Source organism: Chanos chanos, chromosome 5 (assembly GCF_902362185.1).
Source record: "Chanos chanos chromosome 5, fChaCha1.1, whole genome shotgun sequence".
NCBI lineage: Eukaryota > Metazoa > Chordata > Actinopteri > Gonorynchiformes > Chanidae > Chanos > Chanos chanos.
In genome coordinates this window covers 14,405,065-14,423,856 of record NC_044499.1, presented here as the reverse complement: position 1 = coordinate 14,423,856, position 18,792 = coordinate 14,405,065, and the positions used below count along the sequence as shown (strand labels likewise).

Below are 18,792 nucleotides of genomic sequence, written 5' to 3'. Positions count from 1 at the left end.
AGACTCCCTTTAGTTCCCCTTAAGGAATGCACTGTGTGAAGATGTAATTTGAATAATTTTGCTGGTAAGCAGCGCCTAATGGTAGTAGTTGTGGCTGCTATAATACAATAAACTCTGTGGTCAGTTTATCACAGTGCAATTATGTATTTACATTTTATAATACCTCCCTCTGTAGCTCCCTAATCTATTTAAAACCCACCCAGGGCTGACCTCTAATACACACAAATGCTAGTTAATGCAAAGAGTCCATGTTTATGTCTCTGCTTGCTGTTTGTTTGTGTCCTTGTGTGTGAGACAGTAGCATTATATGCATATCACGTTATGTAAAAACTGACTTGAAATCTGTTCCGTGACATACACAAGCCTTAATTGATTTATTCCTGTCAGGCAAATCAGAGTTTTGTGAGCCACCCACTCGCCCTCTGAAAACAATTGTCAGAGGGAGAAACACGCATTGGGCTTTATGTAAATCTGTGCGCTGGTGAATAATTACGACTGTGTGATGTGAGGCCTGCCAGACTGAATAGGCCATTGAAGTGTCAGTCCTGAGTGTCATTGCATTACAAAGAGAGGAGATCATTTGCCTGGCCGCGAAAAGTGCTTAACGAGCCAATTTAGACGGAGAGCGTTGCTCTTGGCGTAAAATAATGCTGTGCAACTCATAATTATCAGAGCCAAATAATTGGGTCAGAGCTGCAGGACGTGAGGCACACGGAGAGAGAGAGAGATGGGTGGTGGAGATACCCGGGCATTGTCAGCTGTCTTCTCAAGTGTTGCCCACTTCTCTCCTTCGAGACCTCTCCTCTTGCAGTTGCCATGACGACATAGACAGAGAGAGAGAGAGAGAGAGAGAGAGAGAGAGAGAGAGAGGGAGAGAGAGTCATAAGACGGTTTGGTGGGAGAATTGGCGGAGAAATGTGGTCTTCCCACCATGGAAGAAAGAAAGAAAGAAAGAAAGAAAGAAAGAGGAGGTGTGTGAATTAGAAGCAATGGTTTATGTCTAAAACATGTTTAGTGTCTCCCGCTTTACTCAACTGTCCTCATACCACCCCCTGCAAAGTGATACAAAGAAGACATGGATCTCAAATGATGATTAGTGTTTTCCTGCCATTCACGAGTCAGAGTTTGTGCTTTGATACGAATCTATAGAAATCATATGGTTCTCTGCTTCTGTTTTTAAGTTTTACTCACACAAAATACCATCAGCTCAGTTTTAAAAGTAGCCCAGGACTGTTTTTACAATTTACATTGAAGATAACTGGCCACTGTACACACAAAGTACTACTGAAATCCTTTGTCATGAAACCTGTATGATTTCAGCAATCTTTATATATTAGAAATATAGTTTATATATGTATATTTTTAGCTTTACTCAGACCTGTGTTTCGTCTATCATCATAACCAAGCTACATCAGTTCCACCCTGTGTCTTACACTTGCAAGTCTAGTCTAGAATATTCTTTCTGTCATCATGCGTGTGTCAGGTTTTTCTTCCATTAGTTGTCTGTCAGGAGAGAGGCCATACAGGCAACTGCTGGAGTTGATACCTGACTCTATGTTGAGTGAAATTCTGTTAGACTGTGAGATATATTTTCTCTGGTTCAGTGGAGCTGACATCCAATCAAGATTTTAATACCAGAGATCTCACCTCCGCAGTGCAGCGGTTCATGTTGTTAAGACAGGTTTGTCACAACAGAGGTCAATGACTTAACCAGCTGACAGGTAGTCAGTCTAAAATGGTAATCCATTACAGGCTTCAGTAAATTCTACAAAGACACACCTGGTGTTCATGTGAGTCTGTGTGGAGGAGGGGTTGAGACAGAAGGGTAGAAAAGACAGAAATGAATATACATTCAAGGATGTTCAAGCTTGGAAGCACTTCAAAAAAGAAGCCCAACTTTGGCTCTCTCTGAACATGATAACCAGAGTCAGATGTGACTGAAATGTTGAATGTATTATACTGGTCTCCATATGATTTCACCGAAAACGTTGCATGCACAGACCCAGTGGGACATCCCTACAGGCTCTCATTATGTCATTTTTGTTCTCTTTTCCTTAATCCTGTATAGCACACTGACCTACTGATCAGTGAAGTCTAAATAACAGCACAGGGTGCTATTTATCCTGCCATCACACTTCATAACTCACAACTCACTGTGACCTACGCTGTCTAAATAACATGGAATTTGATGCTATTTATTGAGTTTAGTTATTTATCCGTAGCCCAAAAATGGCATTGTTTATGACGAGTCAAAAAGCATATTAGAGATATTTGAGAACCTTTTTATCCTCAAAACTTGATTGAGTTTTCTGACTTTATTAAATGAGACTGACATGCGTTATTGGCCAATCTCAGCTCAAATCCTGATCCTAATTAAGTTGCTGTTACATAACTATTTATAAAGCCGTACAATTCTAGAAAGGCAGGATGTGACAGCTGATGTCACATCCATGCATGTCATAATCATAATTGGTGTTTCTGAAATGTTACAGTGAATTTGCTGTGGATATGAAGTGAACAAACATTATCACAGATGGGCAGTACACAACCGAGAGTTTCATACGTTATGGTTTTATGGTTATAATTGTGTGGCATTTATACACACCCTAAAAAGACATTTCTTTTTGACACAATGTCTATAAGACAGTCTGAAGTATTTGTGCTTTACAAATATGCAGAAGATCTCTGACCTCTACCCTGTTATTTGCTTAGTGTGAATAATTGCAGTTTCAGTGGTGGGCTGGAGCTCCTATTAGTGACTGGGTAACCCTGTTTTCAGTGTGTCACAGATGCCTGCATGAGTTAGCCAGATTTTTAATGAGCGACAGATTGGGTAGGATCACGTCCAAGCTGTCTCGGGCCTCCTCCCTCAGTGACCTCTGTGTGCGTGTGTGTGTGTGTGTTTTCTTCACAGATGAGGACAGATGCAGCTGTCTACATGGAGGGACATGTCTCCCTCAGGGGGAGGGTTATCGCTGTTTCTGTCCACAGGGCTACACTGGAGAGAGCTGTGAGATCGGTGAGTCTGAGCTGTTGACAGCCGTTCAGCAGCCTCATGCCTCAGAATATTTTGTCTACTTCTTGTTTTACTTGAATCAACAGAATTTAATTTGTGCAACGCCTAAACGTAAAATAAAGATATCATCAAAGTTATTTTTTAACCTGTGCAAAATGTCTCATGCAACCATCTGCCAAAGTCCACAGAGCAGATTTTCAGTTGCTTTAAATGGGGCTGAGAATGAATAAAATACAGCATTTAAATGAAAATGTTTTGTAATTTATACCCTGAAATTGTTGGTCTCACTGAACTATGCAGAAAAAAAAAAGCTTTGGAACGATTGCTGTCTTCTGTGCTGCAAAATACCGAATTTTTTTCTTTTTCATTGTTCTGTGGACAACGGAACAAAAGGTGATATATCAAGGAATATAATAAAAAGAGAAGCCTTTTTTGGCTATTCAAAAAAGAAAACAAAGAGAAGTGTTTCCCTCAGATTTTTCTGTGTTAAATCATAAACACGAACAATGAGTCAAGACTGCCAGACCCATATTTTTACTGTGGTGCTCCATTCTCTGTCTGATAATATATTCTATAGTACATAACCCTTGGGTCATAGTTAACAAATCCATGCAGTCAAAGAAATGGGTTTGAGCCTCAGCTGTCGGATGGGCAGAGGTCATCACAGGACAGGAGATCATTAAAGAGGTGATAGGTCAAGTAGTCCATTATGTCTGAAACACAGAAATGGGTGTGGTCGGGTCAGGACTGGGGTATTGCCACACTGCTGAAGGTTAATGCATTTCTCTTGGTCCGTTCTTTTTTATTGCACTCTCTTTTGGGCTTGACCCTGCTCTAACTCTGTATCTCATAAGCAGTGAAAGGTAGCAGATTAAGGCTCAGTGTAATACACTTCAAGGTTGATTTTTCATTAAGATAGAGGAGGCTTGCTGTGTGCATGCGTATTTTTGTTTTTTACATTGAAGTGTTGTTTTACGGTTCATTACACTCTATCAATGTTAAACATTGTGAATGTACATTATTTTCAATGCTCTGGTTGATTGTTTCTTGTTGAGTCAAAGAAATTGAAAGATTTTGGGTGTCTTCTGGTAAAGAAAAGCATATTTGTAGTCAAGTTTATGCAAAAATTTTATATTACGGTCGCATAACAGCGTTCATGGATATTTCTTCATAACGTCATCAGTCATGCCTTTACTTAGCATGGCGTTCTCTCTCTATCTCTCAGACATAATTTTATAAACCCTGGAAAGGTTTTCGTAAGAAAATCGCTATCATTTCTCATTCCAAGCAAAAGGTGGCATGACTAATCTTATTGACTTGATTTGTTTTGTGACAAGGTAGTAAGTTAAGCAGGATATGCCAACAAAACAGAGTTGGCTGAGAGCTTACTGAGCTTCTTCTCAGATCCTATGGATTTGCAGTGTTTGAGATAGTCCTCTAGAGTCTAATGCGTTTACATAATGTATGAGAAAATCAAATATTCATACGGAGCCAAAGTACGTTGTGAATTTAGAGAAAGAGAATATGCCCTCCCAAGCTATACCTCAAATGACCCACTCCTACACTGTCTTTTGGTTTCTCTGCATTTACTAAAAAAAACCCAAAAAAACAACAACAACAAAAAATTTGTCCTTGGCAATTTCGTGAACAGTTGTAGACATATATTTGTTTGTTAAGTTTAGTCATTTAATTTTCTTCAAATCAACAAAGCTGTTGAGTCAGTGTATCAACAGTTGCAAAGCGTTTTCAGCTGTGGTAAATGTTTTTTTTTTTCAAATTCACTAGATTGTTTCATTTGTTTTTGTTTCAAGGTTGCTACTCAAGTATCTTAGTCATGCAGCCAACCTTACTGTCATGCGGTATAGTGCATTTCTAAGAGTACAAAGGAATAAGCTCACTTAGTATAGGCACCATTCAAAGTCAGCAAGTTTTTTGTCTCATCTTTGGTGCTATGTACTGGAGCCTGTTCAAGGGCAACTCAGCACACAGCTAATTTTGCATTATAGGCTTTGATTTTTGTAGTGCACCTTTGGTTCTCGTGTTGTTAAGCACTAAAACTGTAGAAATCACAAGAAAGTGTTTGAGTGCCATTTGTTTTAGAGTGTTGGAATAAATCTTGAGTTTGTTTGCGTGTGTGTGTGTGTGTGTGTGTGTGTGTGTGTGTGTCTGAGAGAGAGAGAGAGAGAGAGACTCCTCAAGGACATGCAGGGGGTGATGCTGGCCTTGAGCTGTTGAATAAATGTCTTGCACTGTCCCAGAGGTTCTGTTCAGACCTGCAGATGCCCACTGGTTCCGATTTTAAAGCACTGAATGTGCATTCAGCTCCTTCATGGCTGCTCCTACAAAAAATGAGATTACATACAGAATAAAAATAAAAACTGAAAGCTAAGCTGTGTCTGTTTCTATGACGATAATCACTAAACGACAGTGGTAAAAAAAAGAAAAGAAAAAAAAAACGTCGCGATTTTCCCATGATAAAGCTGCTATTTATTTCTTGCCATGTGATGTGCAGCATTTCTTCTCCTTGTCAGGCTCCCTAGTGTTATTGCATTTTAACTGCCCATTAAGCTTTTATAAGGTTGTTCGGTAATACCCTCTGTTGGAGTGGTGGCATTGCTGTGTTTTAGGGAGCTTGTAAAGTTTTCTCCCTTAGAGTGCCACATTGAGACTTTGCTTGGCTTTGACAGTGTTAGGCTTCGTTGGCAGTGCTGGGATGAGTCCATGTAGTCCAACAAATAGGCAAAGGCATTCTGCTAACTCACTCATGTCCCCCCAAATCCTAGCAGTCAACCAACCAAACTGACAGTGCAGTAAGACTTAGATGGGGGTGGGGGGTGTGGGGGGGGGGGGGGTGAGTGCTCTAGCTCTCTGGGTTTGCGTGTTGTTTTAAGTAGGGCAGGAGAAGGCTTATGCGTGACAGGCAGGTATAGGCAGGGAGCTGAAAGAGGGCTGCTGAAAGTTTTGAAATGTTGTGACAACTTTCCTCATTAGGTTTTCATCACACACAGATTTGTTCCAGTAATACGCCAGCTTTAGCCTGTCTCGAATGAAACTTTCCAATCCTGACAGAGCTCAGAGCAAAAACAGCTACATACCCAAGAGTCTCTGCTCTGTTTCAGTTCTCAATGAAAAGTTACAGTTGATGCGACAGACAGCTTTGATACATGCTGTGTAAAGTAAGTTGAGGTCGCTGGTATGAAACATGCCATATTAGGTGAACAATATTTGCACTATGTGTCATGTCTCACAGATTGTAAGGATTTTTTTAGGTTTAATATTATTATGAAGCTGCCTGAACTGGTATTAAGAAGCCTATGAAATAGTATCCTCCTCTTATTTTCTCAAAATTCATCATCCAGCATCTCAATAAAACTCTCCTTATAAGAATGTTCTTTATTGTAAGGTCCACTGAAAGCACTATGATTCTTTTCATTTGTAACCACCTACATTATTTAGCAACACATGTCCTACAGGCCTTTGCTTTTAATTATATACTCTGCTACTGTTGCCTTAGACAGCCCCTGGTAAGATTGGCTCATTATGCAAAATACTACGACAAATAGCGCAAAATTGCTATAAATCTTTCTGGACACTGTGTCTAGTGTAATCTATCACCCTGAAGTTCCCCTTAACACAGCAGCTATGCTACAGCAGGTGGTAAATGTCGGAGCTGTCTCCCATTTTCTTATGTGGTAATTGCATGTTCCTGTTCTGCTGCACCAGTAGTTTCCCGTATTATACTTCTCTGCATGAGAAAAAGATATCATTCTGTATCCGTTTAAGTCACTGAAGAGAACAGGTGAATGCCTGTCTAGGTGAAATTGATGAGGTGCCAGTAGTTGATCAATACTACTGTTTATGATTTCGGAACACAAGCCCTGACGGAGAACTACAATTTGACATTTGTTTGTAGAGCTGATATGACATGAGAGAAATACATATCACGTGAGTAAAGTGTTAAAAAGCTGTTTAATGTGACATTCAAAAACAGAAATAACAGAATGAAAATGGTAAACTAAAAGAAAATCAGATAAAAACAGGATTATATAAAACAGATTATCTAGCCAAGACAGTTAAGCTAAAATCAAGGCAAGACAACATGAAATGGATAATGGTAAACTGCAAGATATTGAATAGACTTAGACAGTGCATGCTCGCGATTAGAAATGACTGTCAAAATGAATAAGATGGAAGAAAGGTCTTTGGAGAAAGTTTCAGAGCAGTTTGAATCACAAGTTTCAAGTTTCTCCGTTTGTTTGATTTAACGATAGCTAACAGCTTGCAATTATTAGAGGAGCTAAACTGTTACCCATGCCATTGCAATAGAGAAAAAGCAGGTTATCCTACACTCTGGCTGATGATGGCTGATGACTTCTCAGACCAGGAGAAGAAGGTAATCGTCTCCAACTCTGCAATCAAGTCTGAGATCATACATTTGGGAAGGAGGCCACTACAGACGTAGTCATTAGCCGAATAAACAGATTACCACGTCTGGAGGTGTGTAACTTTGACAACATGCAAAGATAAATTGTGGTGGACCATCTTTTATTCAGGTGAAATTGGGAGTGTTCATGGACCATCAGAGCTGTCTGGGCATTAGTGATTGGCTATTCATGCCTGATTTGGTTGGGGTAATACCCACCCTACGTTCTTATCACAGAATGAACAAATAAACGTTCATTTGCGTTCAATTACTGTCCATAACATAAAACTCCTGTTATAAACCTTACAAGACAAGTACAGTGATGCCTGTCATGAACTTTACTTTCAAATGGTACTGAGCAAGCCAGCGTGTGTAATTACTTGTTTCAGCGTCCACTGTTACTGTGGTTGCTGTGTGTGGGAGGGAGACACATAACACGGAACAATAAATCAGATAATACATCACGCCATGGAATATGTTATATGATGAACAACATAGTGCTTTGATGCACTCCTTGGCGTACTATTTTAACACTTCTAACAAAGTGAAGAGATGATTCCTTTGTTACTCCTCACACTCTTGGGTCTCACACAGAGTTCCAGGGTGGTCACATCTCAGCTGGACAGAGGGGTAATTCCATGCTTATCTTTGTTCCCACTTTTGCAGATTGTAGGTGTCAGTTCAGATTCAGTTGATCATTGTAAGATGGCTCATCAGTTCATTATGTGGTGACCATGGAGAGGTTCCTTCCCACTAGCCTTTGAAGATTGTTTTGAGCCATCTTTGTCGTGGGCTGACGTGTGAAAACTCATTCAGTTGTTGGCGACGACCCTTTGTTCCTTGATAGTTGTCAGGGAAATTGCAAAGCGTCTCGCAAACGGTGAACTTTGGCGTTCTGGGACGGCACACCTCCTTTTTGTTTTTCAAAAAAGTTCTCTCTCTAAACTTTGGTATTTTCTTCACTCAAATGACTGTGTTCAATTACAAATTCATCTCGCATCCTGAATCCAGTCCAACCTCTTCAGCACTGGCCTCAGGAGGCAGATTCAAGCACTTGAGAGGAAAGGAATTCTGAGATGCCAGCTGGGGTTTAATTGATTCTGGCTGTTGGTCAAGTTTGGCAGGTAGAGGAGTTTGGAGTGGTGTCCTCTGCGGGATGTGGAGAGGGATTCTTTATTTAGAGTGGGAACTCTCTGACCTTTACTGTCTTTGATGGATAGTGCTCATCTGTTTTTGGTCAGATTTGGGTCTGTCCACTGAAGTCAAATATCTTGGTAAACTCGAAGCCTAGTGAAAATATAGGAATATTGTTTTAATGATGTAGGCCAGGAGTTGGCAACCTTTTTTGTGCTACGTGCCTTTTTCAAATTGTTTTCCAAAATTGATCAGCTCTGTGCACTGCGCAATATGATATTGTTATGCAAAATGAAATGAAAATGAAAATCATTAGACAGGTCGACTGTTTTGTTGAATAAATCTGAATGAGTCTGTCCAGTCTTGTTGAAATACATGAACGTCTCCTTCAGCTTATTAGGCTGCCGTATTAAACTAGAGGTGAATGACTGTTAACATGCCACAGAGACTTTGCTGGTGTAACCTATGGCAGAACCAAAATACTCATCTCACGGTGTCAAATAGGGCAGGACCCACCTGTACTTAATATATCATAACAATTTTAAAAAGAAAGAAAGACGACAACTGATAATGTACGGAGTTGAGCTGAAATATTGTTTTTTTTCCCTCTCACCAATCAATGTGTTGGGCGAACATGCCCCATGTGTCAACATTGACACGCATGCCAGAGGTCACTGACCTCTGATACATAGGTAATCTGGCATTTACTGAATAGAAAATAGCCATGACAGCTCCACATCTCTTTTCAATGTGTCACCAAGCCAAAAGTGCTCCAATCAAATGCTTGTGCAAAACCAGTTATAAGGCCAATGTGAAGTCCTAATGATTCTGTAGACCAATCTGTGACCCTGGGGTAAATTAAGAGTGTTTCAGTCATTTCTGATTTTGATTGTGCGAGGCTTATCTTCTTACCTATCTGTAAGTCAGAAACCTGCTATATGAAACAGTGCTGTTGTGCAGCAGTGACTGGCAATAGACCCGTTGCTGTAAATCTGTCTCACTGACTCAGGCTTCTGGGAAACCAGTGTCTGCAATGTGCTGGCATTCCCCACTGCTCTGCATTCAATCAGCTCAATGGACTCAGTAGGCTTGTAAATGTCTACGCTGATGTACAGCGCTAAGCTAAGGAATGGACACACCACAGCAATGCACTAAAGGATTCTGATAACTGAATATCACAATATTATTTATGGAATCATTTTTCGATAATTATATAGTTATTTGTAATAATTAGTTTATTGTTGTTTTAATTTTTTCTTGTTGTGTGCTGAAATGGTTTTGCCAAATTCTTGATATACTGTGTTGCTTAACAATTCCATGTCAGCTAGTAATTTTGCTTAGTGAAGATAATGGATCTCTTCTAAAAAATTAAAAAGAGTTTATCAGTAGGAACCTTTCTGAGATGTATTCCTGTATGGTTTCATGTTAATCAGATCAGTGCGTTTAGGAAGATTATAAAGGCACATCACTGAATCCTGATTAAAAGGTTTGCACCTGTCTCTGCAGCAGACAGAATGATGTATCACCCATATTGCTTTTTGTCCTTTTTTAGATGTTGATGACTGCCAGTCAAACCCCTGTCAAAATGGAGGCACATGCATTGACAAGGTGGACTCCTTCACCTGTCTCTGTCTCCCCAGTTACAGTGGAGACATGTGTGAGAAAGGTAAGGGAAATTTCAAAGCCTCTAACTGTATGACAGCTAGGACAACAGTACAAGCTTCTGAAAAACAACAACAACAACAACAACATAATCATAGTACTTTACATACAATTCTATGTCTGAGCAATGTAAATATGTTTGATTCAAGGTAATTAATGTCATGTTGTGACTCAATATTTCATTGTCTGATTGAGTAGTTTATACTAAAATATTGTGGCAGACTACAGTATGTGCTATATATATGGAAGGGAGCACTGGAGTAAGAATACAATTTGTGGTATAATAAAATATGCTTTATGATTTAAATGTATACATTCTTATTTAAAATTTCTGAAAATGACAGCTTGTGTTTTACATTGCATAAACCTAAAAGGCATTGCAAGAGAAGTGATTCCTTTGCAATTAAGCATATTATCACTGTGAGATAATAACTTGTCAGCAGTACATAAAGGTAAATCAGCTGTGTTATCATTACCAGTGACAGTTATGGTCTATGAAAAGCACAGGACCTCCCCATTCCCCCTGTTTTACATAGAGACTTAATTATCATTCTAGTGGCATTGTAATAACATGTTTTCTCATGGTAACATCTAATGCAAACCAGCTACCAGGGCTTAACAGACTTACACAGACACACAGACACATACACAGACTTTTCATCCTTTGTTTATGTAATGTGACAAGCCTTAACCTGAAGAGCAGTGCACGGACAAGAAAAAGGATGCTTCCATGGCTAACTGAAATTTCACTTGAATGTAGACGGCATCTGCTGGGTTTACCTGCAGCTCTCCTTTAGAAGGAATGAGGAGTGCAGGGACAGAAAGTACTGAGGGAAACCGAACATCATGGAGGACACTCGTTGTCAGAGTTGGCCTCATTAGCCTGAGATGTCAGAGTGATAAATGCTAGCACATTTAGGGCAAGATTTAGACATGTTTGTGTACACACACACACACTCACACACTCACAAACGTTCAGTGTCACCACTGTCTTACTTGTGGCAAAGAACATACTTGGGTTGCTCATTCTGAAATTATTTGAACATTCTACAAAGACAGAGAAAAAAAAAAGAAACCCATCTCTCTCTCTCTCTCTCTCTCTCTCTCTCTCTCTCTCTCTCTCTCTCTCTCTCAAATTCCTTAAGGTGTTACCAGCATGTCACTCCCTCAGTAATCTCTCTCTCTCTCTCTCCCTCTCTCTGTCTTTCTGTCTCTCTCCCTGTGCAGACACAGAAGGTTGTGAGCATGGCTGGAGAAAGTTCCACGGGCACTGTTACAGGCTCTTCCCACGCCGACACACCTGGGAAGACGCAGAGAAGGACTGCCGTGAACACAGCGGTCATCTGACCAGTGTTACATCAACACTTGAGCAGGACTTCCTCAACAGTGAGTGAATCCCCACTTCAAACACTCAACAGAAACCTGGGGAGTGAGCTTGCTAAATGCAGATCATCTGGTGTCTGAGTGTTATCTGAAGTATTGTCAGTTGATTTTGGAAGGCTTCAGCTGTTATTATAGTGTAACAGACCCCATCTATGAATGTAAGTGCACCTTTCAAGTTTACAGTGAAAAAAGTTTTTTCAATCTAAGGGGAAAAAAAAAAACGAAGAAACTGATTGGCTCGCTTAACTCATAGGAGAAATTTCTGTGGAACAAAAAATTCTTTTACTGCAAGAAGTCTTGTGTCATATCAAGAGGTTGAATCAAAGTTGTGTTTTTAGTTATGTTTCCCACAACAAAAAGCCCTGAAGAGAGATGTTTTTTAAGATATCATGTATTCTGCATTTTGCTGTTGGAGTATGTATACTGTTTCTGTGTAAATACTCATATTATATATACCTAACTTACTTCATCTCAGCTCAGAAAAGGTGCTTCTCAGGAGGTTCAGTTTCAGTGTTTATGTATGCGATGACCATAGTCCCACAGCCATCTAGGCCTAGGTCAGAGGTTCTCAAATCTTTTGGACCTCTTATCAAACCAAACCATCCAAGTACCACCTACAAGCCACTATCTTACAAAACAAAAATCCCAATTACCAATGTAGCCAATATGAACTTAAGTTTGGGTGTTAGGATTTTGCATGATTATGCATTTAACTTTTGTGTTTAGGCTGTGGGCAGTACTGTATTAAACAGTTTCACCACAACAAAGGCTAACAGCACTACAGGATTACCATTTACAATGTAATGTCTTCACATTGATCACCACTAAGCTTCCAAACAAAAAAGTCTGTACCCTAAGATTGCTGCGGCAATAATCTGTCTCTTTTATTGCACTGCAGATAAAAAATGTCAGAGAGAGGGAGAGAAAAAAGCATATATATATCCCCTATGACAGGTTGTGGTTCAATCTTGATCAATGACCATGCTAGAAACCCTTGTTCAACACTTTAAAGATGACACTGAGTGTAGTCTTAATCTTCAACAAAGACAATACAGTATTGGAGTAGACTAGCACTTCAAAACCAACAAATGAAAAGTCCATGACTTCAGAACAGATACTTCCATCACAAACATTAATGGAACTGCTGCTACTAAACATGGATTTAAGTGAACAGTTGTAAAGCAAGCCTGCATTTCTAACATGCGTAGCCCACATGTGCTACATGTTAGAAACACAAACATATTTTATTCAAATTGTGAAACTTTAAATGTCAAAACCTTAAATAGCTATTTTATTTAAAGAAGTGAAAAGCTATTAGTCTAAAATCAATTCTTTTATTAAATATATACGTTTTTAGCAGTTTTGGTTCCAATTTTTCAGTGCAGATAAATTTCCACAGCTGTCTGGCGTATCACCAAGGAGTGCTATGTGTAGCACAGTTTGAGAGTCAGTGGTCTAGGTGAAACAGACAGCCATACATCTGATACATGTGGGCCAACTAGTGGTTTTTCACTCTGAGAGCTAAGCATCATCGTCAAGCTACGTAACAAAAATGGAAAATAAAGCCCAGTATGCTTAACTCTGCCTGTAGCCATATGGGTACCCGGCAAAAAGTGACCTTGACGAAGTTAGAATTTAAATTTTAGATTTGAATTTTGAATTCCAGATGTTGATATTTTAAATATCAAACTGCAGTTTTCATTTTCACACAGTAAGGGTCAGGCAGCTTTTATATGATTTTTGAACAAACTCCTGTGTTGTCCTGTGGTAACTGATGTTTTTTTTTCCCCCACAGAATTTCTTACACAATTTTTTTTCTAACTTAAGAGATATGCTGTGATTAGGGACTTGGAAGTTAGTGGAGCATTAATATTTTACAGTGCACACTTAATCGTACTGTTTGCAGTGCTTCTGGCCCTCAATAACACCCTGAAAATTCATTTAGTCACAGTCCTTTGGGGACCATTATAAATGTGTTTAATGATGATCACTAATCACTTTCATTAGAGGTCCAGAGTTTTGTTATAATTAAGGGGACTGAGATCATTCCGTGGTGTGTCCTTTAGTGGCGTAATGATGGGAATTCAATCTTACGTTTCACACTTCTTAACAATGTCATCAAAACATTCCATTCTCAGGGCTACAAGTTATCTGCTCCCTGAGGCAACAACAGTGATAATAATTAAAAAAAAAAAAAAAAAAAAAAAGCAAAATTTCAGCGGGAGATGTAACCATTCTTGTTTTAATAAAGCAAAATTTCAGCGAGAGATGAAACCATTCTTGGTTTCTGAAACATGAGGAAAGGGGCGTTTCTAAAGTTGACAAATTTTTTTTGAAAGAGTTGAATTTTTTCATCTGATGTCTTGTATATGGAAACAAATAATGGCATGAACACATTACACGTGGAACTAACCAATAGCATCTGAACACATCACTGTTACTGTGTTGACAGGTTTGGGCCATGATAATGTGTGGATTGGGCTGAATGACCGTACTGTAGAGGACGACTTCCAGTGGACTGATAACATGGATCTGGTGAGACTGCAGCGCCTTAATCTTCACCAACGACTCTTCTATCCAAAATTTCACTTCATTCTTTTCTCAGTCACTCCAGTTTGGTAAACAAAAGTGCTTGGCATTTGATATTAAGACTTCTATTTTTAGGTTACGTTAATGAAGCCTAACCGTGACTGAAAGTGAAATGTTGTATTATTGCTTGTTGATTTCACACAATTAACCGCAAACAGTACAACCAATTTTCATCTTTAATAGATGATGTAAGACTGCTGTCTCGTTTCAGATACTGACTGTGTCTCTCTTTACCCAGGTGTATGAGAACTGGCGTGAAAATCAACCGGATAATTTTTTCGCTGGTGGTGAAGACTGTGTGGTGATGATCTCTCGAGAAGATGGAAAATGGAACGATGTCCCCTGTAACTACAACCTGCCCTATATTTGCAAGAAGGGAACGGGTGAGTTCAATGATTTACTCCAATGATTTACTAAATTACATACCACATCTATCATCAGCCTGCACCTGCCAAGCATTAGATCACCCCATCACCAGGTCACTGATCACATCACCAGATTACCAGTCTAGTCACTGGAACATCCCAGTAATCCTATCATCACTGCTGGTCCACCACACCTCAAAAAACAACATTAGGGATTTATGGATATAAGAACAGCATAGCAGCAGATTGGGGAACCTCCTGTAAGTTCATTTGGAGTTCGGCCTTGCTTTTCCTAGAGGTTACTCAACAGAATAGCTCTCGCCCAAGCAATGCTGTGCTATTAATAAGGAAATTGTCCAAAGTCCTCGAATCATCACAAACAGTTCTTATTTATAGATGGTGTCTGTCTTCAAATTGAAGTGGTTATTGATCGAAGGCACTTAGATTGACTTGTGAGCCTGCTTTCTTTCACCGGACTGTAGCACTTAATCAGCTACATGAAAAAAGTGGCATCACATGCAATGTAATTTTCAACATGGTGAGCAATTTGGTAAGTGATAGCTCCATGCACAGTGCTGTTGTTAGAGGTGACTTGAAACTGAACTTGTATTACTGTATCTTCAGTATTCCAAATTATTAACCTACATCCAGTGTTGAATCAATAGTGTCAGCATAAATAATATTTATACATCTTAATATAACGTATTACATTTTGCATAGTAATAACTTGAAAACAAGTATAAATGTCATAAATAACCAATGTTATGTACATACATATGTATGTACAGTATATAATAAAATTCAGTCATCTTTCAGAATTCCGTGGAGTGAGATTATTCCAAGCTATACCAGCAAACATTTGCCATTGATCTCACTGTAGCATATAGAGCATCACTCTCCCCTTTACCTTATCTAAAGCGTTCATTTCCTTTCTCCCACACTGAGACCAGGAGACATCAGTTAACTGTGTCTTAAAAGGAGCATTCAGATCCCACAGGAGCTGAAGACTGTCAATTTCAGTTCTCAGATCTGTCCTACAATTCTCAGGATTCCTCTCTTTGTAGGGCAGCCCAGGCTTTTCTGTGGTTGTGTCCTGTGACCGTTAATATAGTACTGAAGGCGCAATCTGGATTTATGGTAGTGTCTTTAGCTCCGTGCCTGCATCCATAAAGAGAGACAAGGAGCAGACTAATGTAAATTAGGCCCTCGGAAGAGTCTGCACTAAAACATTACAACTTTAGATATCAGTACTGGACATAGACCCTCAGGAGACTGTTCAGACTTGGCTGGCTTCCAGATGCACAGAAGGGGGTCCTGCTGTCTCTGTGGACTCTGTGTGTGTGTGTGCGTGTGTGCGTGTGTGCGCGTGTGCGTGTGTGTGTGTGCATGTGTTTGTATGCATGCCCATTCTTGTGTGTGTGAGTGTGTGTTTGTGTGTGTGTGTGTGTGTGTGTGTGGATGAGCATGTGCGTGACTGAGTTTCCTGTTTGAATTGTGTGCGCTCTCTCTCTCTCTCTCTCGCTCTCTCTCTCCCTAGCTCTCTCTCTGCTTGTATAAATTCCCTGAGGTTAGATTTAACATCTGCAGAGCTACGGAACTATTTAAAGAAGAAATCCAGCTCTGCAACAAGAGGGCGTTCTTCCACCAAGAGCTGTTAAAAGTCAGACGCATTTGAAAGTGAAACCCATATTAAGTTTTACTAACCTTTCACATAAAACCATTGTCCCATTTTTCATTGTCACATTTTATAACTGTTATTATTCTTAGAATTACAGTACAGGTTTTTTGTTTTTATTTTGCTTGTCTTCATTTAGAAATTTTCAAGGAATTCTGTTAATGTGATAATGATGGATTTCTGTATAGTAGACAATGAATCCTTCTAGCCAGAGCTGTGGTACATGAACAAGTTCAGGCATCGTATTTCATCACTCTCTTTGTGCCTATTACCTAGTGATGTGTGGAACCCCACCTGCAGTGGAGAATGCTTACCTGATTGGACGGAGGCGGTCACACTATGACATCCATTCTGTAGTGCGTTACCAGTGTGCTGATGGCTTCTTCCAGAGACACATTCCCACTGCCAGATGTAGACCAAATGGAACATGGGAACGACCTAAGATTATCTGCACTAAGTGTGAGTACACGCAGAGAGTCTACCATAATTAGGGCCAAAGTTGAGATCCATTTAGGAAAATGAATTTGAATTCGTTAAACTTACAGTATTCAACACAAGGATTGCGTTTCAAGTACTCTCTTAGACTGACTGATTTGCGGTGATCCTTAAAGGGGAGATGTCATTAACAGCATAGTTTTTGACAACTACTTCACAGTTCCCACGTTTATGAGCGGCTGATATAGTGTGTGAAGTAAGTAGCCTATACGGATTTACCTTAATCTTTGACGGATTTATGTAATGATATAATAGTCTGTATATACACACGGCTGTGTTTAAGCATTGCACAGTGAAGTCAGTGCTGTTGGAAAATAAATACTTTATTAGACCACTCAACAGTTCTTTCACCACACAGCACTAGCAACAGATTTGAAGAATTTAGCACTAGACCTGCATGCTCTGAGTGTTATATATCTCTATTTTCTAGCCCGGAGGTCTCACCGTTACCGTCGACAACACCACAGATCCCACCGTGACCATCGGAGACATCGGAGACACGGAGCTGGGGGCCACAGGGGCCACAATTAGGATCTTGATGCCTATTACGTCACATTCATTCCCGATCTCATGACATGACTTCCTGGGTCCCTTCACCGTGGCTCTGAGGACCGGTCTCCTCAGAAGCTCAGGACATCTGAATGACCTGAAAAGCAAACATTGACCTCTCTAATTGCTCTTTGCTTTTCTCTCCCTTTCCCTCACAGGTTTGTCTCGGTTCTGTGCGGGGGTTTTTTTTTTCTTCCCTCTCTGTCTGCTAATCTAGTCTAGACTTCATTAAGGTGTTTGTTTTTATCTCATAGAGACTACACGCTCTCTATATTAATGGCCCCACTCTTGCTTCCTCTTGTTTTATCTCTACTGATTATATTCACTTAATTAAAGAGCAGGACAACTTCTAAAATATGAACTATTGAATACTAACTCTCAGTCGAAGTAACCTAAAGTTTTTGGGTTTTTTTGTTGTTGTTGTTGTTGTAGTGTGAGAACGTTCCAGTAGATCTTGTTCTGTATATGTTTGTTAGAGTTTTAAGGTAATTTACATTTTATTTGTTGCGCAATAATCTTAAATGATGTTGAATTTGGCCCTATCCACAAAAACAACTGACACAATACATAGATTATATTTTAATTTTCAATTTGCAGTAGTGAGTGAGTTTAAATTAGACTGATTTTTTCACCTTTGGAGAAATATAAAAATTCTCAACTTTGTGATTTTTAACTGCAGATACATCGAAATTTGACAGTCTGGTCATATGATGGTTATATCAAAGCCAATACTACTCATTGTCAGTGAGAGAATCAGGACATTTTTGACTCTTAATACCCTTTTCTCTGCTTTCCTCGTACTGATTGCAGCTTCTGTCTTGGTTTTCACCCTCTCTCTCATTCTACATATGCATACGATATTTGTGCACATGCAAATATCAGCCTCCCATCGCATTTCCATAACGATTGGCTTATCAAACTGCCAGTCAGATTCTTGAGTAGTCTATCAGCTAATTAATTAATGTTTTTTTTTTTTTTTAATGAGACTAAAGTTAAAATTAGTGAAAAAGTTCAACCACGTCAAATATCACAAACAATAGTATTCCCACCTTTATGTATATGCATGAGGTACAGCAGACAGGTTAAATGTGATGATAGTCTAAGTAGACGGCACAATCTGTGAGTGTATCAGGCTTTTCAGAGGTTTTTGTTGGGTCCTCAGTTTGAACTTCAGGCCCTTCCTGCTCTTGTATATCACCGTTAATTACTTTCACCGTGAACACATATACAATGTCTTCACACTTTGGTACACTAACAAGTCACTAGACACTAACTCTAGGGAGCCTGTGATCACACTCCTGATAGCTGTTACATAGCGAGCAATGGGACTGTTTAATTGCAAATCTTGGTGAAGTGTGAAATGCTAGTGTGAAGCTTAAACTAGCTAGTTTGCATGATTTAAAGAGGCCACATATTATAACATGGCATGGCGTGGAGGAGAATGTGTGACTGTGTGTGTGTGTGTGTGTGTGTACCTATGCCTGTGTAAGTGAGTGTGTGA

General features: G+C 39.5%; 1 protein-coding gene across 1 annotated transcript in view; it reads left to right on the top strand.

Moving 5' to 3' along the window:
• Positions 1 to 17,273, top strand: part of ncana (neurocan a) — a 31,124-nt gene extending 13,851 nt beyond the window's left edge. The window contains exons 8-14 of the mRNA XM_030774684.1: positions 2,915 to 3,019; positions 10,126 to 10,239; positions 11,463 to 11,621; positions 14,071 to 14,153; positions 14,446 to 14,590; positions 16,524 to 16,706; positions 17,173 to 17,273. Coding sequence (XP_030630544.1) covers positions 2,915 to 3,019; positions 10,126 to 10,239; positions 11,463 to 11,621; positions 14,071 to 14,153; positions 14,446 to 14,590; positions 16,524 to 16,706; positions 17,173 to 17,273 — 890 coding nt within the window. The remainder of the gene's footprint in view (positions 1 to 2,914; positions 3,020 to 10,125; positions 10,240 to 11,462; positions 11,622 to 14,070; positions 14,154 to 14,445; positions 14,591 to 16,523; positions 16,707 to 17,172) is intronic.
• The last annotated feature ends 1,519 nt before the right edge of the window (positions 17,274 to 18,792 follow it).